Here is an 18,896-nt window from a genome sequence, read left to right on the forward strand (position 1 = left end):
GACGTAACACAGTCAGTCTACACTATCTAGCCTACCACATATGTTCCTTGTTCCATAGATAACCCTGCGCTCTCGACCCGTAACCGACTAGATGTAATCCTGCGCATAGTCATTTGATCGGTTTCTTCCATCATCGCAAATGTGCCATAACAGTCGCCGGACAAAACATCATCCAGGAGGACGACCAACATTGGTTTTTCCAGGTGTTTGGTCAGCTCCACATTGTTGCTTGAAGCCAAGATTTGACCTTCTTCTGACTTCAGCTTGAATCCAGCATCGGCATTGCCATCGGCGCGCGTCCACTTGCAACCCTTGGGCATTGGAGCTCCAGTGAGGACGGCCATGCCATTGTTGTTCCCCTCGATCTTATGTCCGGCCCGCACCGTCATCCGCTCCCCGCCTTCCACCATGCCCAGTAACCCGAACAGCTCGTCAAGCTTCCGACTCGCAGTGCGCCGGCGTGTTGCCACAGCAGCCTTCATGAGAGTGAATCTCCGGGAGGCCCCCATAGGCATCTTAGCTCCCTGCTAGTGGCATCATTGGTCGTCCTCATGCACAGCAGTTGAGTGTCCGACGAAGCAGTTAAGTTGAGCGACTGTATGTTTGAGCTTGCAGGGAGGGCCGGTAGGTGACTCACGTAACTGCACCGAGCGAGCCTGGTGGCTTTGAGGATGTTGTCCACCTGCCAACCGTCCAGGATGTCGCTGCCCGTTACGAACATGCTGCTTCTGGCAAGGAGCCCCTCTTGCCATGTCCACACGCGCTTGAACCAGGGACTTTTCTTGACCTGTGCTCTGAAGACTGCTGTAACTTGGCAGAAATCCTTTCGTCGCACAGGTAGCAGCTCGTCGGGCGCATAGAAAAAGTCTCCCTCTTTGCTGAAGTCCCACGAGAGCTTTTGACTGCCGTCAGGGTAACACGGCATGTACCACTAGGATCCTCGGCTATGGCAACAGACTCTGTCGGGTGCCACCGTCTGGTCTCTGGCGATTCTCCAGGGTCACTGAGGAGAAAAAGATGGTGGCCTCCCACTCCATCCTTCACGCCTCCCATGTAAGTGCCTTCTGCCAGCTCGACAGTCACTTTAGTGCGGGCGTTTAATTTGTGCTCACTGGCAAATGCATCGGACCTCAGCTCTGCTAGGGTTTCGCCTACCCAGCCAGTATTATTGGCGTCAATCGTATAGTCTGCCTCCAAAGGTGTGGCTGCCCATACTCTGCTCCTGTTGTATTCATGTCCCACGGCCCGGGCCATACTTGCTGCTTCAAGGCTGCTGCTCGACATGATTGGTGTCTGTCGCTAGTGTTCTCTTTTTGATACGATATCGTTTTCTGCTGTGGCATTAGTGTCACTAAAAGAAATGGTATTGTTTAGAACCGGGTCCGAAGGGTATGTTCATGCCCGCAGTGGTGCAAGCTTCTAAGTATCCAGTTGTAGACTTGCTTTAATTTAGCTATTCGAAGGCGGGCCAGAAGGCCCATATGTATAGATGTAAGATCGGCAAACATTCGGATAATATTCAATCTTGAATAGCTTAGCTGTATAGCCAAGGTTTCGTGTTGTTTATTCGTTTGTGCACTATGGGGCGCCCCGTGAGCTATTGAAGCTGGAGGTGAGCGAGATGCCAAAGATCTTTAGATCAAGCCACAACCACCCCGGCGGCTACAGATGCCATAATGATCGCCTGGACACATACTGCTAATGGGAAAATGCAATATGGTGGCGAGAAATGCGGCCCGTACATAGACCTGCAATTAACGACACGAGTCCTTCTTCAATATTGAGCTCGGTGACTCGTCGGCTGATTGCGGAAAGATTGCCTCCAACTCTTCCAAGGTTGCCAAGTTTGGCGATGGATCTGCGGCTCCAATGCGCCTGACATCTTTCAAGGATCTGTGGCCAGCTAAATTCTGGGCACCGCCCGGGCGGAGTTGTAGGTTAACGCAGTATGTCACACCTGAAATGCCACTCAGGTGAATTCGGCCAATAATGCTAACCCTCTGCATCAGGAGATACGGTGTAACAGAAAGCGCCTCTTCGTAGGGGGCTGCTTACAAGGCGTTTCAGCTGCTTGCAGAAGGAGAATATTGGCTTGGCGGCTGAGGGCGCTTGATGACAATTGCCTAGCTCTGCCGCCATCCGCGTTGTACGCCCGTAAAACGGCCTCCATACTGACATCTTTGAGTCCGTCCCTGGCAATGCGAGCTGAACGTTTCGAATTGCAGTTCTAAATATGTAGAAAGACCTGTAGCTCAACGCGTGAATGAATGAAACAAACGACCTTCACGCGAGGGAGAAGTGGTGACTTGAATCTGACAGTTTCAAAAACACTTTACCATCTAACTGTGGTAGCCACCCTCGCGACCAACTTCCTCGACCAAGACCCGCCACCTTGAACACCGAAAGCCCCTCCCAAGTTTCAGAGCAGTCTTTTCCGGGCGAATGATTTGATGGCGGAGGAATACGGGGCAGAGCCGAATTCACCAGAAAATGCGTCTGTTAATCAAGTGTTTCTTGCTACGTTGTGCACAGTGGACTGCCGCGGCGAACTTTGCCACAGTTGCCAGGACCAAGTTGTGATCGAGGTAAATTAGCCGGCGCACCTAATAAGATTGCACGCACCGAGATATTTGCTGAGTTAATTTTAGCCATGCTGCGAGGAGCAGAGTTAAGGTTAACACTTCAAGGCTAATCTGACTTGTGCCTGTTCCCCGCTCTGCACACCTCGTTCATCCAATGGTCTCCAGCAGGGAAACATAATTAAGGGTGACCATAAGCTTTGACGAGATCGCTGTGATGAGAGAAATACAGTCAAGGTTGGAGGTTCAATACGAATGTCAGCCTCGTTTCAATCTCCTTCTCTGCGTGTCTCGTTTAACCGGTCCTCTCGACTATATTATTGAAGAAGTGGAATCTTTCCGCACACCAGTGGTCTGCCATCGGAAAGGGGGACTCACCATGTTATAATTGAGACGCGAGACTGACAGAATTCTATGGCATCAAGAAGCAAATCTCAGATGCCGTATCTTCCCATCATACTCGCCGCACTGCTTTCCATTTGTTTTTCATCACGTACTCACTCCCTCTGGTTTAGACTGGCCACCAGACCGAGCGTTCCCTCTATTCCCTGATATCGCGGAAGAAATCGAATATGCCAAGCTCAACGCACTGTACGGTGATGAACAGCTCCTCCTTACTTCTCTGCAAGGGTTGGTCAATCGGCAGCAACCACGGCTATATCTAGATTGGCCGCAAGTGGGTGAAGAATCCGACGACGTAGTCAATCAAGCCTGGCTGGAGCAACTCGAAGCCAAGGGTGTTCAAAGCGTGGATGTGACGAGCAATCCTTTTGACTTGATCGATAAGTACAAGTCTGATATCCGTGGAGCCATCGTCTACGACGTCAAAGTCCCAGACACGATCAACTTGGCTTCAACAACTTGAATGGCAGGCATGTCCGACGCCGTTCTGGCGACCGAAGATCTAGCGCTGCGCTTTGATATCCCCATCCTTGAGGATCTCAGAGGTCTCTTCAGGGACAAGTATGTGGTGTATGAGCACGCATTCCGGAACGTGTGGCCAAATGCCACCGATCGCCTCATCACGGCGATCAAGCCTGTTTCGACCACTCTATATGCCAACAGGACTTGGGATGCACTCTTGAAGGCGAACTCGTCCGTCACGGACTCTTCCAACAATGGCACATACAGAGTGGATCTGTCTCGACTCATCGTCCACAGCAATACCGTCTATATCAACATCTCGGACGCTTTTCCCGCAGATGGTTACGGGCCATCAGTCTATCATGCGAGCGTTACAGCGGATGGAAATGGGACCACAGCCGACTTTCGGCCCGGTACTGATGCTGAAGATCCTTTCTTTTTCGATGACGGTGGTTCACACTTGGCCGATTACTAACTTATCCTGGAGGGTGGCGGTTCGCAGACGGTACATCTTCAATCGTCTACAAATTTGGCTATCCGCCCCAGGCCACTCGGTTGGCAATTACTCTGTCAATGTGGAACCAGTTCAAAGTATCTGCATCAGCATCACCGCCTGGGTACCACAAGGTGAACGCGATATTCCGTGACTATATCGTCAGCACAGCAGCTCCATGCGTCTGGCTGGATAGCAATCGACCGCGGGAGGCGGCACTACTTGACAGTCTTCTACGTCGTTTCCAGCCCAACACAGCTAACCTCGGCTGGTTTCCTAATGGGGACGAAATGGCCGGTGTCACGCAGCTGGCAAGAAACGGCGCATACGTCGCTGCTACGGACTTCTACTCCAACCCGACCATATTCAGTGGGTTCAGACCTGGGGACCAGCACCGACAGCCTCCGAAACCCGAGTCATCACCGCGCCCTCCCCCAAAGAACAGCACCAAAATCTTCCTGTCTCTCGTCTATCTCGAAGGCGACAACGTCCAATACAACCAGCGGCGCATGTTCACACATTGGAACGACGCCGCGAGGGGAGATGTCCCGCTCGGCTGGACCATCAGCGCACTCCGAGTCCTACGCGACATCGGGCCCGGCATCCTTTCGTACTAGACTATCAGGAGACGTCCACCTCCAACGGCCTGCTCGTCGCCGGGCCTGATGGCGCAGGCTACACCTGCCCGGGGGGTCTGGCCCGGAGAAGCTCTGTGCTTTTACCTCAACCAGAGCGGGGAGTACATGCGGTCCACAGAAACAGACAAGGTGCTGTTTGCGTACGATCGCGTCAACTCCACCGACACACCCCGCTAACGCCGGGGATGATCGCTGCCTTTCGCGACGCGGTGGGGGAGGACAGGCTTCGTGGGATCTTCTTTGGGGCTTTCGTCTCCACAGTGGGAGGCATCCAGGTCAACGTGACTGCAGGGCTCCCAGTAACAAACCTGGTGAGCATCGGGGACGAAAAAAAGTGGCGCCGTGACTCTGAGGGATATTTCGGATAACTGGGCTGGACGCGGTCCCTTGTTCGTCGCGGGCGCTCTGGCTGCCTTTGACATGGCGCCGGCAAATGTTGGTCGCATGGTGGAGCAGCTGGGGCCTGAGTTCGAGATGGTCCGCCCTGACACGTGGTTCGAGCTGTTGAGAAAAATGACGTCAAACAGCACACTGCCCCGTGGAATTTAAACGTTAGTCGATGTAGACTGGGCCTGCTCGGATCTCGCTGAATTGTGTTTCAAATACTATCAAACAGTCAGATCGGAGCTCTATCTCGAGTATTTTGCAGACCAGTTAATATGTTTCGAACCATGTACAAACTATCTGTATTCTGGAAGTTCCACTGCTAAGCCGGAACGCCAATACATACTATCCTACTAGACAAGGGACAATGCATATGCCGGCCAAAGTTGTTTTCGCTATATAAAGGCATTAGACAGAACTATCCAATCTACATCCGCAACCAGTGTCGTTCTAGAAGCTATATCTGCAAACCGGTGTTGTTCTAGAAGCTGTTACTACACACCAAAACTTTTAGTGCCAGGCACGGCCTGGTTTCCGCTGCCATTCATGCTGGCGCTATTGACAAACTGTCAAGAATACACCTGCATCTCGGCGGGACTCAACAAGTATGTGGCAGGAGTGGATGAAAATAGCTCTCGGTTACTGGCATCATCCATGTGCGGGCAGCCCGTCGCTTGAGTTTCATGGCCAGCATGCCGGGGGTGGGTCCCCCCACAGTTACCCCAGATTGGATGCCGCTTGACCCAGGACGGGGGAAAAGGTGCTTGATTTGGGTGAGGCAAAAATAACGGGGACCGTTGCGTAGCACGACGTATCCCTGCGGGGGTGGAATGGCCGGCTGGGCGCCGGGTGAGCGCCCGGTGATGACGGAAGCTGTCCGACTCCAGAGTGACATCGACTAGGATGCGTCTCGCTTCTCGACGATAAAAGCCCCCTAGAAATCCTCCAAGTGTCTTTTTCGAGTTCTTCAAGCCTCATCATCACTTGTCCTCGACCCATTCATCAGCTTGTAGAACCTCACACAAGCGACACCGATTCTGCGGTACCATATCTATGTCACATCTCATTTAATCCGCTCAGTTCCCCCATTCCCTCTTGCCACCATGTATCCCAACGAGAAACCCGAGTCCGTCACTCCTTCAGACTCGGACAACATGAAGAAAGAAGAAACCTCGGATCTTTTCAATACTACGTCCTATGGGAACGGCGTCTCGGACCATGTCGAGGCTGGTCACGACGCGGTCTTTGGCGACGTGGCCGAGGGCGATACCAATTATCGTGATGTATGTATACCGTGCTGCTCACAGTAATGACACCAGTACTGACGCTGGTGATTTCTTTGCAGGTCGGCTGGATCGGGACCGTAGCCCTTTTGATGAAGACCATGATTGGTCTCGGCGTCCTATCAATTCCCTCCGCATTCGATACGTTAGGTCTCATCCCCGGTGTCATCTGCCTTTTGGTCATCGCCGGTATAACAACATGGTCCGACTACATTGTCGGTGTTTTCAAGATTCGACATCCCGAAATATACAGCATTGGTGACGTTGGCGGGTTACTGTTTGGCCGTTTCGGGCGTGAATTGATGGGTGGCGCATTCTGCCTGTGTTAGCACATCTCCGAGTCAACTCATCATCTTTTTTCAAATGCTGATAAATTCCCGCAGATTTCATCTTTGTTGCGGGTTCCGGCATTTTGAGTCTCTCCATCGGCCTCAACGCCGTCTCGACGCATGGAGCTTGCACGGCCATCTTCGTCGCTGTTGCGGCCGTTGTTGGAGGCTCACTCGCCAGTATTCAGACTCTAGGAAAGATTAGCTGGATTGCTTGGGTCGGCTTGACTTGTATCCTCACCTCTAGTAAGCATCTCCCCTTCGATTTCTTCGCCCTAAATTGCAACAGACACTGACCATGACTTTAGTCCTCGCCGTCACCATTGCCGTTGGCATCCAAGAACGGCCAGCAGCAGCGCCTCAGACCGGCCATTGGGAGTCCGACTATCAGCTCTTCAAGAGTCCTTCCTTCACCGAAGCTATTACTGCCGTATCATCCCTAATCTTCGCCTACGCGGGCACACCCGCCTTCTTTTCCATCGTTGCCGAAATGCGAGACCCAAGACTTTACAACCGGTCATTAATGGTCTGTCAGTCTAGCGTCACAGCCTTTTACATCACAATCGGCGTCGTAGTTTACTACTTCTGTGGTTCCTATGTTGCCTCGCCGGCACTTGGGTCTGCGGGCGTGTTGATGAAGAAGGTCTGCTACGGTCTCGCTCTGCCCGGCCTTTTTGCTACTACTATTATTGTTATTCACGTAAGTCCAGCCGTTAGATTTTATCTCTATTCCTCAACAATGTACTAACGCGGATATCAAGTTACCCGCAAAGTACATCTTCATCCGCGTGCTCCGAGGCTCCCATCATCTTACGGCAAACACCTTCGTCCACTGGGGAACCTGGTTGGGCTGCACTTTCAGCATAACCATTATTGCCTATCTTATTGCCAGCGGCATCCCAGTATTCGGCGGCCTTGTATCCCTTATCGGTGCTTTACTGGGAACACTCATGTGTTTCCAGCCCTACGGGTGTATGTGGCTCTATGATAACTGGAGCGAGGGCAAGCGGGAGAGATCATGGAAGTGGATGGCGATGGTCGCTTTCAGCGGGTTTGTTATCGTTTCCGGCACGTTCATGATGATTGCCGGGACTTATGGGTCGATTGTCGGCATCATCGACTCGTACAAGGTGTCCGGGGGCTCTGCGGCCTGGACTTGTGCAGACAACTCCAACTCTGTTTGATGACGTAGAACCCCAGTTAAAAAACCATCGGAGCTGGAGCCGTACCACGGATTAAGACAGTTGCTCCACCGCTATGTGTGGAGTGGGCAGGGTGCGCATTGAGCGCATTGAGCGCATTGAGGACATTGAGCTGACAAGGCGCAGCCCTTGGCTACCAAAGCCGGCATGTATTTGACGCTACGGCCTCTCACCCGACGTCACATGATGCCTCATGTTGAGTCAGTCCAGGTTGGAGGCAGGGTTGATTTGACGCTACGGCTCCGTTCCCGACGTCAGCTCAAGACGTTACGCCCCAAGTCGAGTCAGTCGGGTTGGAGGCAGGGTTGGCAGGTGGCCAGGGCTTCGTCATCGCAGTGTTGATCTGATTATATGCTGCCCAATGCTTATCATATCAGGATAATGCAAAGGCTTGATGAATTCATTATACAACTGCGTAGATAATTGCTATCAGCCATTCATGCTTGTCACCTGCTTACCCTATAGATAGCACAGATGCGATCTTATCATCCTGGATCATAAACATTTCTACGTAATGTTTATGCAGGCTCTTGGTATCTTAGGCAAGGTTGTTCACAGACTTCTTGGACATGCTTGAGATCCTCCTTCGCGAGATACGATCACCAAACTCAGGAGTCTGTGACTAACGTAGATTATCAATCCAAAGCACGAAACCCCCATTGGCTTATCGTCTACATGTCTGGACTCCTCGTGGCCTGTAACATCCATTCTGCATGGTCCATATTGATGGCATTTGCCAAGTCCATGATTTGGTCGGCGGAAAGAATGCCCCCAAATCCATCCCCTCCAAAAGCAATCCCAGGCAGTGGGTCAACCAGCTCCCCCTGCGCCAACGCCGGGTCCAGAGGTGGCATTGCAGTATGCACCGCGGATGCCTCGGCGCAAATTTGGGGCTGCGTATCAGCCTTATCACCCGACGTGGGCCGGTTGTCTTGTGAGACATCCGAGAGGAGCTGGTCCAGCTGTTGCAGCTCGGGGCGCATCAGTTTCGCTATTCTGTTGCCGTTGGCGACGATTTCGTCAAAGACGGAATATGCTTTTTGTAGCATTAGATTTTGATTTGGCGCTGGCCCAGTGGCGATCGCAGGCGCCAGCAAAATGTTTGTAGTAGATATGGAGAGTGCCTCGAGGTCAAATATGAGGAACGTTTCTTCCGTAGGTCAGTAAGCATATTTAGTCCCTGTGTAGAAGTCCTTACCTAGAAGCTCTTGATGTTGCAGGCACTCTAGAATCCGAATGATTTGAAAACAAGAGTCCAGGCACATCTGTACGAGCCCCTGGACTGTCGGTGACGGAGGAGAAAGGTCCCCGCTGGACTTCCCTCGATCCAACCGAAGCTTCAGCAGACAAAACAACAAAGGCCTCGTGGCAAGGATGATGCACTGAGGAGTATCAGAAATGAACCTCAGTAACGGACAAGAACACATGGGCCCGAAGTCAATGCACGTACCTGGTGATAGAGCAGATGTATATGAGCAGATTTCCTAGAAATTCCTGTAGCTGCATCGTCGAGAACAAGAGGAAAGTCTCGCTGGAGTGTGTCGGTAAGCTCTGCAATTCCCGGCAATGCTTCCTTGGTTCGCATAAGAAACTTGCCATCCAGCCGCCCGTCCGGACCGTAGATTGCTATGGAGGAGGCGCGTCAGTCATGAGTAGAAAGGCCAAGATTACGAGCCTCCGCCTACATTTATTCACACGAGAAATGACTCGGGATAATTTAACACGCATGGCAAGGGCGCTGGCGAGGCCAGGATCGTCGAGAGATGTCGGCAAGGGCGTACCGATGTCCTCGCTATTGACGGACGGAGCCAGTCCTTGCCACGACGTCATTTCAAGTTCGCAATCGAGAACATAAACGGTCGCCCATATCTTTTGATATCTTTGAGCAACGTCTTGGCCGACTTGGTGGGGGTCCACATACCCGTGCATGCCATTGCACATGGCCAGCCTTATGGCCTGGCCAATCTGCCACCGGGGTCAGCTCCTGCAACCATCAAAACAAGACGGAGACTCACATAGTTGTATGCTGAGATCCTGTAGTCGAGACAGTGGATATACAGCGCCAAACAACTTAGAATTTCCACCGACATCATGGGCTCTCTCGACAAGGTTACTGTGCTGGGCAGCAGCTCCAGGGCTCGGGTGAAAAGCTCCACACCCGGCGGTCGCCTACCATGGCACCTTCTTGAGACAAATGCTTTCCCAAAAGCGAGTAAGAGAAGGAACTGAATGTACCAAAGCCTCTCCTTCCTCGTGCTTGGTGTGGCTCGTGGTGATTGCGAGTAGAAAGCATCCAAGTACCCCATAAACTCCTGTTCGTCATATAGATGAAAGAGGTGGCAGCAGTGGAATTTGACGACATGGATTAAGTGGATAGCGTATTCTTTGGTGGGAATTGATACGGTGGCTTTGGAGATACCGTTGGAGTTGGGCTCATCCGCCGGCCCGTCGCCATCGCAATCGACGCTATAGGTTTCGCCGTCAAATATCAAACCTGGGGAGGGGACCTCGCTTTGGTGCACGTATTCGTACGTCATGTTGAGGATTCGTCTTGTGAAGGACCAGTTGGAAGATACTCCGAGATAGTCTATACTAGTAACTCATACATTACAAGGTCAGGAAAGTTTAGGACACCAAAAAGAAGATAAGCCCGAGGCCATCATGTCACATCGATCAAACGCACATTTTCTCCCACTGTCTGAGGTCACGAACATGGACTGCCCAGTGGACAAAGGATTGGTCAAGGCGTTCCATTCAGGAGCCTCGGGCTCTTCCTGGGACGTGCTGCCACATGTCGGCGCCAGGGGTGTTATATCTGTCTAGTCAGCCCCTCACCTTTTGCCACGACAGAGCCCAGGAGACAGAGTGAGGTCGTTAAGGAACATGGAAACAGATTCTTAAAACTGAATGTCAAACTATGTCAGCGCCCGAAGGAAAAGCCCACAACACAGGCAATACCCGCATGCTGGAGACTTGGTGTGGTCAGGCATTCGGGCCCCGGAGTTCCGGGCCCGGGAATATGAAAACTACGCAGCCTCCTTTAAGAAGCCCCAAAAAGGGTATGAGCGTTCGGGACCCGGAGACCCGCGCCCCGGCCACGTCGATGCCAAATGTTGAGACAGTGGGCCCGACTGATTTGATCATCAAAACACGCAACACGCCGATGACTCTTCCGGCGAGAAATAGCGGCCCTGGAATTCCAGCCTCGTATCCGGGAGTGCCCAGTTGTCGGCTCCGCTGCTCTGAGCCGGCCCGTTCCATCCTTCAAAACATGTCCCTACTCCCTTCGATACAATCTTATTGGCCGGGCACCACACAACTGCCCGCCAACCTTCTTTCCCCGGTGTGAAGGACAATCAACATGGGATTCAAAGTCGTCATCGTCGGGGGCAGCGTATCGGGCCTGTCCTTGGCCAACATGCTTGAGAAGTCCAACATCGAGTATGTTCTTCTTGAGGCGCACCCAGAGATCGCCCCCCAACTCGGCGCGAGCATGGGTCTCCTCCCCTTTGGCCTGCGCATTCTCGATCAGCTGGGCTGTTATGACCGAATCCGGGAAATGGCTGGGGACTGTTATTACCAACCAAGCCTTCGCCTCTTCGATGGGAGGATCCTGAATTGAAAAAAAGCCTGTGAGCTTTTCCGCACAGCTGGAGCACAGGTAAACCACGGCTGCTTTTGAATTAGGGGCCACTGGTCGAATTTGGATATGCTGATTCGGGTGTTGCAGAACCGGCTATCCCCAGATCTTTATCGACCGGCAGATGCTCCTGCAGGTTCTCTACGACAACCTCCATTTTAAAGACAGAGTCTTGACACGTAAACGCGTTATCCGTGTGGACACAGTCGAAGGTTGTGTACACGTTCAGACCGAAGATGGCTCTAGATACGTAGGAGACGTTGTTGCTGCCGACGGTGTCCATAGCGCAGTCAGAAAAGAAATGAGGCGGAATGGCCTCGAATCAGATCCTGAACTATTTCAGGCCGGCAAGGACGATGGTTCGTAATAATCCCGAAATCGTTTCTATGAAATGGCTGCTGATTTTTCTTCTACATGGCTGGCATCCGATTCAATATGCGTCTTCGGCATATCCAAACGTCCCGAATCACTTCCTACGACTGCTCTGCAGATCAACGCATTCTTCGATGGCCGGAATTACATGATGCTCTCGGCACCACAAAACCGGCTGTACTGGTTTCTATTCAAAGACATGAGGTTGGCCTCGGGCAGTGATATTCCCAGGTTCACAAAGGATGACGAGGCCATCCTCACAAAGGGACATTTTAGTGATCAAGTCACCGAATCCACAACATTTGGTGACGTCTACAGGAACCGTCTGCAGACCGCACTCGTCCCCCTCGAGGAGCATGTCTTCCAGCGGTGGCATCTCCGGAGAACGATCTGCATTGGAGATGCTGCGCACAAGGTATTTCTGCCAGCCCCCCTGCCCCAATACCAGCCTCGGCTCATAGTGTTGAAAACCAACGTTGCGCACAGGTCCACCCCAACACCGCCCACGGCGCGACAGAGACCGCAAACCGTCCTCGTGAACGCCCTCGTGCGGAGACTGGACCGGAGCCCCACGCTGCACGAGGACGACATCGGGGCCGTCTTCGCCGAGGTGCAGGCGCGCCGCTTCGCCCGCGCCGCGAGCAGCCTCGAGCAGGGCCGCCGGACGTCGTCGGTCTCCATGAGGGACACGCTCCCCTCCAGGCTCTTCGTGCACTGCCTGCTCGCCTGGTTTCGGCGACCGCGTAATCATGTGGCTCGCAGTCAGGCATGCCGAGACCGGCCCCGTCGTCGAGGGGCTGCCCCTGCCCAGCCGGCACGGCGTCACTCTGCCACACGCTGGTGCCGTAGGGAAACCCCGCGGCGGGAAGGTTCTATGGGGACTCGGGGCGGTTGGGGCGGCTCTTGTTGCGGTGCTTCTATACTCCAGTGGAAGTCGTGGATGGCCGGGTTCTCTTGCGATGCTGTTTAGAGGGCAAACCTCATCTATCTATGAGGCAGTGCGGAAGGGTTGATCCTTCTTAACCTTTTTTTTTTTTTTGTTGTGTGTGTCGCGTTAGATTAGACAAGATACCTTCGCTTTCCTCATAGATGCCTATGTCAATGAAAATGGATGCTTTCAGTCCTCCAGGTCATCGTCTTCCTCTTTATCCCAGAATGCAGCTTGAAAGCCATGCATGACCTTGATATTCTACTGCAGATGCTTTATGCCGGTCCCCGCGAATCACGTCGCCGGCTCCTCCTCGGTAGGAAAGTCATGAGAGAACGTCTGGAACGACTCCATCAGAGCCTGGTTGCTGTAGAACCACTCCTCCAGCCGCGCCCCGTGGCTCATGCGCATCATGGGATTCATCAACATCGGAGGCGCGTGCTCCTCAGAAGTAGCACTGACGCCTCCGACACCCACGCCCTGCACGAGGTTCCCGCCCAGGTCGTGAGCGAGTCCCTGCCTGTGTTGGTCACCGCCGCTGCTCTCCCCCGGGGACTGCGCGCGCAATAGTCTCAAGTACATGCCCCTCTCTTCGGTGGCCCGTGGCTGGCCGCCACCGTACCCGGAGGACAGTTCGACGTAGCGGGCCGCGGCGTCGTGCAGGACCTGGAAGAGGCGGTGCAATTTGGCTGCGGCGTCTGAAGAGGCGGCAGCGGGCTGGATGGAAGTGAAAAAGGCCCCGATGCGGTCGAGGTCTGCTCTGTCCTGGGTTTCGATTACTTGGCAGAAGACCACGATGAGGGGGATGAACGGGGCGAAGAGGAGGGTCCTGTTCCGTCAACATCATTTCGAGGTACAGAGATTAGTCGAGCTGGAGTTACATACCAGTGGACATAGTTTGGTAGAAAGTCTTAACTGCTCTTTTCTATGATCGTCATGCAGTCCTGGTGTCTGTGTAGGGTAGCCCTAGCGGCCTCAGTGCAGCTGGGACTGAATGTTGTCGGAGCACCGGCCGGTTGCGGAGCCGCTCGGAGGACCAGAGTAAGCAGCGAGAGCCGGAGGATCTCGTCTGAGGTGGCGAAGAAGTCCATCAGATCCTTTCCGGCATTTTCTTTTGAGGTCTTTATCCATTTTTTCTAGAAGGAAAATAAATCAGACAAGTGAGGTCTATGGAGACTTGGGCCTTCTACCTACGTGAGTCTCTTTTATGGCATCCTCCAACGTGCGTAGGTTGTCTACGAGGAACTGAGCCCGTGCTTGCCTGACGTGGTCGGGTTGGGTGACAGCTTCGGGGCTATACAGTAGTTGATATATGTTCCCTTGGCAACGCGCAGATTCGGCCCAGAGCACGTAATAAGCCATGGCTGGCTCCTTGCAGGGGTCGTTGGTTGAAGGTCGATGCGTTGTGATGTCCCAGTCAGGAATCGTGGACGCCCGGCCAAGACGGAGAGATAGACTCTTGCCGAGGAAGTAATTGGTCCAAAACTGTTGGCTGGGTCACGTATTGCAATACGACGTTTGGTTGGTGTAGTGGTTGATCGTTGTTGACTATGGAAGGAAGGAAGGCAGAAGGCCTGACTGTGCTAGCTATTTTATATACAGCGCTAGGGCTGCTGCCTGCCGGGCATCCTAACGGGTCAAAGCTGCCTAATCCCAAACAATCCTCCATACAAACGACACTCATTATTCCCACACTAGCAGTCTCTGTTTTGTAAGTGCATACCTCTTTTAAAAAGTATAAAAGAAAGGAAGATATTAAGTTAAATTAAACTTAAGGTTAAAAGGCAATTAATTAATTGCATATGTAAGTTAAATTGCAAGTATACTATTATTTTGCTGCGCTATATTATTATAAAAGGCAAGTATATAAAAAGGCCTGGGTTATCATTAAGGGATTGGAGGTTAATTAGTTCATTAAAGTATGTGATTAATAGAAAGAGATTAATTAAGTATGTATATATATTAAAATATCTTAATTATGTAAAGTTAAAAAGCTTAAAAGGTTGCAATTGCCATATAAACGTTTCATTTACAATGCATTTTATGAACTCATGCTTTCATTATCTATGGCGCCTAAGTTAAATAAGGACTAAACCGGACCTTTAAACTGCTAACGTAATTATTTAATTTTTAAATAATTAAAATTTCCCCGTTTTAGCTTAGCCTAAGCTTTGCTATGCCTAATGCCGCTTATTAAATAAAGAAATCAAGAAGTATAATTAAAGGATGGGTTGAAATAAAGGTTAATAAGTTATAAGGATTAGCAAATAAGGTGTTTAAATAAAGGAAAAGTGGGGTGCAGGATAAAGAATATTAATTAAGTTAATAAATAGCAACACTCTTAATTTTAATATGCAGGTATTAAATCATGAAATTCAACTAGGGACGCCCATTAAACATAAGCTGGCAACTTAAATACCCATGGGATAATGGTAACCCTTATTACCTAAACCCTTAATATATAAGCACTACTATAAAAATCTTAAATACAAGGTTTGCCCTTTGGGAGGAATATAATCTAAAGTTAGCCAACTGCATCGCATTATAAGGTAATTCATAGATAACTAATAAATATAAACTAAACTTTTATACTTTTACTATGCATTGCCTCTAATTAGAAAAGTTATCTTATTATCCCTTATTAAAAACCTTTAGCAATCTTTTATCTTTATAATTACATAATACGCATACTTAAGTTAATCGCGCTAATATTAATATAACAACCCCATAATATATAGTGTAATAATAATATCCAGGGTTATATTAACGCAATCTGCTAATAAGTTATCAAACCATGCTCTGGCGATTTAAGTTTAAGCCCCAATATATTATGGTTTTCTTAACTTTTTACTATATTTAAATAATTACCTTATCTTCTTAACCGCAATCTATATAGCCCTATACCTTAATTATAATATTATTTATACTTATAAAACGCTAGAAAGTGCTATTAAGGGCACTCTTTATAAAAGCATTAGCTAGGTTGCAATCCCTAGCAATTTAATAAATCTTAAAGATCTTACGCTTCTTATATAACTATTAAAGAGCCATAACGTTAATTATAAGGCGCTTCTCTTTTATTATGCCAAGCTTAATTAAATACTTATATAAGGAGTATAAGTTAATACATACCATAAAAGGAATTATTATAATATCCAAACATATAGTAATTTAATATAAAGTAGCCGCCAGCACTATAGCCATATTAAAGCCATTAACCATGCTATAAATCTTTAAAGCCAAAACGCTTTAAGTTACTCTCTAGCACTTTATTAAGAACCAATAAATAATATTGCCTTTAATATTCCACTTAAAAGCCTATTAAATTTATATTTCATTTATAAATGCAATAATAAAGCCAATTTATAAGCTAAGGTCCTTATTATTAGCAAACAAGCTATTAACAAAGACTATTAATTTAGCTTAAGATAAATTTAAGGGTACATATTAAAGTCCACGCTCCAGGTTATCGGCTTGCCATTACAGCCGGCAATTCAGCCTATCGCAATCCTTATGGAAAGGCTTCTAAATCTAAGCTACCATTAACAAGTTAAACGCTGCCTTAAGTTAATAAATAAAAGCGAAATATACTCCTTATATACATTGCTCTATATATTGTTAAGCATAATCATCAGCCTTGCTATCAATAGGCATAATCTTCTCACCTTAGCCCTTTTAATGGAAATATAAAGTACCTTTATTAAAAATGCTTATAGTTATGCTATTAAAAACAAGTAACTTATTAGGGGTAAATATCTCTTTTAGCTTGCATTAAATATTTACCTCTTTAATCTTTTATTCTTCCAGCTTTAAAAATACTAAAGTATTAAGGAATAAAGTATTATTAATCTACATAGCAATAACAGCAAAAACATCCTTTCCCTAATCCGCAATTAAAAGGCATGGGTTATATACCAAAACAATCATACCCAAATTATTATAATAAAACTTATAATAGGTTGCCTATTAATATATATTAAATTTAGCAATATTATAAAGCAATTTAATAACTTACATAATAATCCTAAGAGGGTATTTATCTTAAATCTTAAGGGGTAAGTAATATAAAATAGGTTGCTTAAGTTTAAACTTTAACTAAGAATATGCTTAAGTAATATCTTAAAGTTTTAATTAAAAGCCTTATGCTAAAAAGAATAAGGCTAAAGCAATTAAAAGCCTTTAGCTAGCTCTTTAAATAGTTAAAAACTATATAAAGATATTATACTTATCCTTATCATTACATTTAGCAATAACAAGCCATAATTTCTTATATAGCTTTTCAATCTTGCCCTTAATTTTACAAACAATATATAACTTAAAGAGCTAAATACCTTTATATATCTTAAAATTAAAGCGTTTAAAGTAAAAAACGCCGTTATCAATTAACTCCATAATTTTCTTATAATTAAACTCCTTAAACGGGTTACCTGGGATATTAATTACATTATTATATTAAAGCTTTAAAGAGAAATTATAGTTCTTAACCTCTCGCTAAGTAAAATACATCTCTTTTAGCTTATTCTTTAATCCCTTAGGCCGTCCATATTATTAAGGTTATAATGGTTTTAATATTACCAGAACTAAATTTAATTTAAATTAAACAAGCTTATTAAAAGCATTATTTAAGTTAAAAACCAGCTAAACATTATCTTTATCATTCTTATCCTAATAATATAGCTAAACTAATATTAATTAAAAGATTATTAAGCTATTTAAAAAATCCAATATAAGGTTATATTTATTAATGCTAAGCAACTTATATAATCCTTGCCAACCATGCTTCTCTTACTATACTTACACATTACTTTATAGTAAAAGACCCAATACTTTTATAATATTTAGGTTATTATAAGTATTTAAAGCTATATTAACTTACCGTTTAATACAAACCTTATATAGCTCTCTTATAGCTTTTTAAACAACCGCTGCTCTCTTAAGAGTTAAGAAAATTAATGCAAAGTCTTTTATAAATCTTAAATATATGCTAAAGATAAAGAGTATTAAAATAATACCATTAGGGCTAACTATATTATTTACTACCTTAATAGCTATTTATAAAATAGCTTCCTTAATATAAGTCCCTAAGAGTTTAGCATAAAGAATATTAAAAGCTTATTAAAGCAAAGCATAATACCTTTCAACCTTATCAACAAACCAATATACCTCTATTAGCACTTACTTATAAGTAATGCCTATAATTCATGCAATGCTTTGGAATTCTGCTAAGGCAAAGTTAGTTTTAGCATTATAAACAATATAATTAAAAGGTTTTAAATAGGTATTTATTTAGCACTACTAAATAGCCTTTTATATATCCTTTATAAAAAGAAAGATAAGAAATCGCCTGGCTTAAAAAGAAGTTGCTAAATTAATAACTTGCAAAACGGGCAAACTAAGCAAATATATAATATTTATAATAATCTCATAGTTAAAGTTAACATCATTCTAAAGGTTAAACTTAAAATATTATAATGCCATAAAATAAAGTTAATAATAATAACAAAATTTAAAAATTGCTTTTAAAATAAAAAGATTAATATTACCATAACTAGCACTAACAAAAAGGCGCGAAAAACAATTAACTAAAAGATATTTAAACCTATGGTAAAATCGCCAAAGCTTTATTTCTATTAGGAACATTGCTAGCATACTATTACTTCCTATATTAAGGAAAATCCATAAATATTCTCACTTTTAAGTAATTAAGAAAGTCTTTTTTAGGTAACCATCTTTCTATTAAACCACCTTATTAATAATATTCTAAAAAAAGAGAGAGTTCTTATTTATATCCTAAATATAAAGAAAAAAGAAAATAGGCTTATCCATAACATAAAATATTAATAGTTCTGCTAAAGTATTAACTTATATTACATTAAATAACTTAATAAATAAGCCTAAGCTAAATTATACTTATACTTTACTAGCTTATATAATATCTAAATATATAGAAGATATTTAATATTGCAAAGCTTAAAATTGCTTATATCCAACTATTAAAAACATTGCTGTACCTATATTTAGCATAATACCTTAATATTGCTAATAAGAATATTAATCTTAAATAATAAATATCTCTGCTATTAAGCAATCTTTAAAGTTAATATAAATATTAAAGCCACCTATATTATTAAAGAAATTATAAAGAAAGGCTTAATTTATTAAAAAGGTATAATAAATACGCCCC

At 46.5% G+C, this 18,896-nt stretch overlaps 7 protein-coding genes across 7 annotated transcripts; 4 read left to right on the forward strand and 3 right to left on the reverse strand.

Moving 5' to 3' along the window:
* Positions 1-26: 26 nt before the first annotated feature.
* Positions 27-1,284, reverse strand: INS49_010510 (uncharacterized protein; the record flags this gene model as incomplete). Its single annotated transcript, XM_043171235.1, has 3 exons — positions 27-524; positions 638-902; positions 959-1,284. The coding sequence occupies 3 exons, from the start codon at positions 1,282-1,284 to the stop codon at positions 27-29; spliced, it is 1,089 nt and encodes a 362-aa protein (XP_043025800.1).
* Positions 1,285-3,444: 2,160 nt separating this feature from the next.
* INS49_010511 (uncharacterized protein) lies at positions 3,445-4,553 on the forward strand (the record flags this gene model as incomplete). The annotated part of the gene is made up of 3 exons (XM_043171236.1): positions 3,445-3,732; positions 3,931-3,948; positions 4,029-4,553. 3 exons carry the CDS (start codon positions 3,445-3,447, stop codon positions 4,551-4,553), a joined length of 831 nt encoding a protein of 276 aa, XP_043025801.1.
* Positions 4,554-6,061: 1,508 nt separating this feature from the next.
* INS49_010512 (uncharacterized protein) lies at positions 6,062-7,754 on the forward strand (the record flags this gene model as incomplete). The annotated part of the gene is made up of 5 exons (XM_043171237.1): positions 6,062-6,241; positions 6,304-6,565; positions 6,625-6,816; positions 6,879-7,270; positions 7,332-7,754. 5 exons carry the CDS (start codon positions 6,062-6,064, stop codon positions 7,752-7,754), a joined length of 1,449 nt encoding a protein of 482 aa, XP_043025802.1.
* Positions 7,755-8,443: 689 nt separating this feature from the next.
* Positions 8,444-10,309, reverse strand: INS49_010513 (uncharacterized protein; the record flags this gene model as incomplete). The annotated part of the gene is made up of 5 exons (XM_043171238.1): positions 8,444-8,922; positions 8,971-9,154; positions 9,223-9,398; positions 9,458-9,737; positions 9,788-10,309. 5 exons carry the CDS (start codon positions 10,307-10,309, stop codon positions 8,444-8,446), a joined length of 1,641 nt encoding a protein of 546 aa, XP_043025803.1.
* An 824-nt stretch (positions 10,310-11,133) lies between these two features.
* Positions 11,134-11,779, forward strand: INS49_010514 (uncharacterized protein; the record flags this gene model as incomplete). Its single annotated transcript, XM_043171239.1, has 2 exons — positions 11,134-11,213; positions 11,503-11,779. The coding sequence occupies 2 exons, from the start codon at positions 11,134-11,136 to the stop codon at positions 11,777-11,779; spliced, it is 357 nt and encodes a 118-aa protein (XP_043025804.1).
* Positions 11,780-11,803: 24 nt separating this feature from the next.
* On the forward strand, positions 11,804-12,633 carry INS49_010515 (uncharacterized protein; the record flags this gene model as incomplete). Its single annotated transcript, XM_043171240.1, has 2 exons — positions 11,804-12,527; positions 12,596-12,633. 2 exons carry the CDS (start codon positions 11,804-11,806, stop codon positions 12,631-12,633), a joined length of 762 nt encoding a protein of 253 aa, XP_043025805.1.
* A 373-nt stretch (positions 12,634-13,006) lies between these two features.
* Positions 13,007-13,607, reverse strand: INS49_010516 (uncharacterized protein; the record flags this gene model as incomplete). The annotated part of the gene is made up of 2 exons (XM_043171241.1): positions 13,007-13,541; positions 13,594-13,607. The coding sequence occupies 2 exons, from the start codon at positions 13,605-13,607 to the stop codon at positions 13,007-13,009; spliced, it is 549 nt and encodes a 182-aa protein (XP_043025806.1).
* Positions 13,608-18,896: the final 5,289 nt, after the last annotated feature.

Source organism: Diaporthe citri (assembly GCF_014595645.1).
Source record: "Diaporthe citri strain NFHF-8-4 chromosome Unknown scaffold_4, whole genome shotgun sequence".
Taxonomy (NCBI): domain Eukaryota; kingdom Fungi; phylum Ascomycota; class Sordariomycetes; order Diaporthales; family Diaporthaceae; genus Diaporthe; species Diaporthe citri.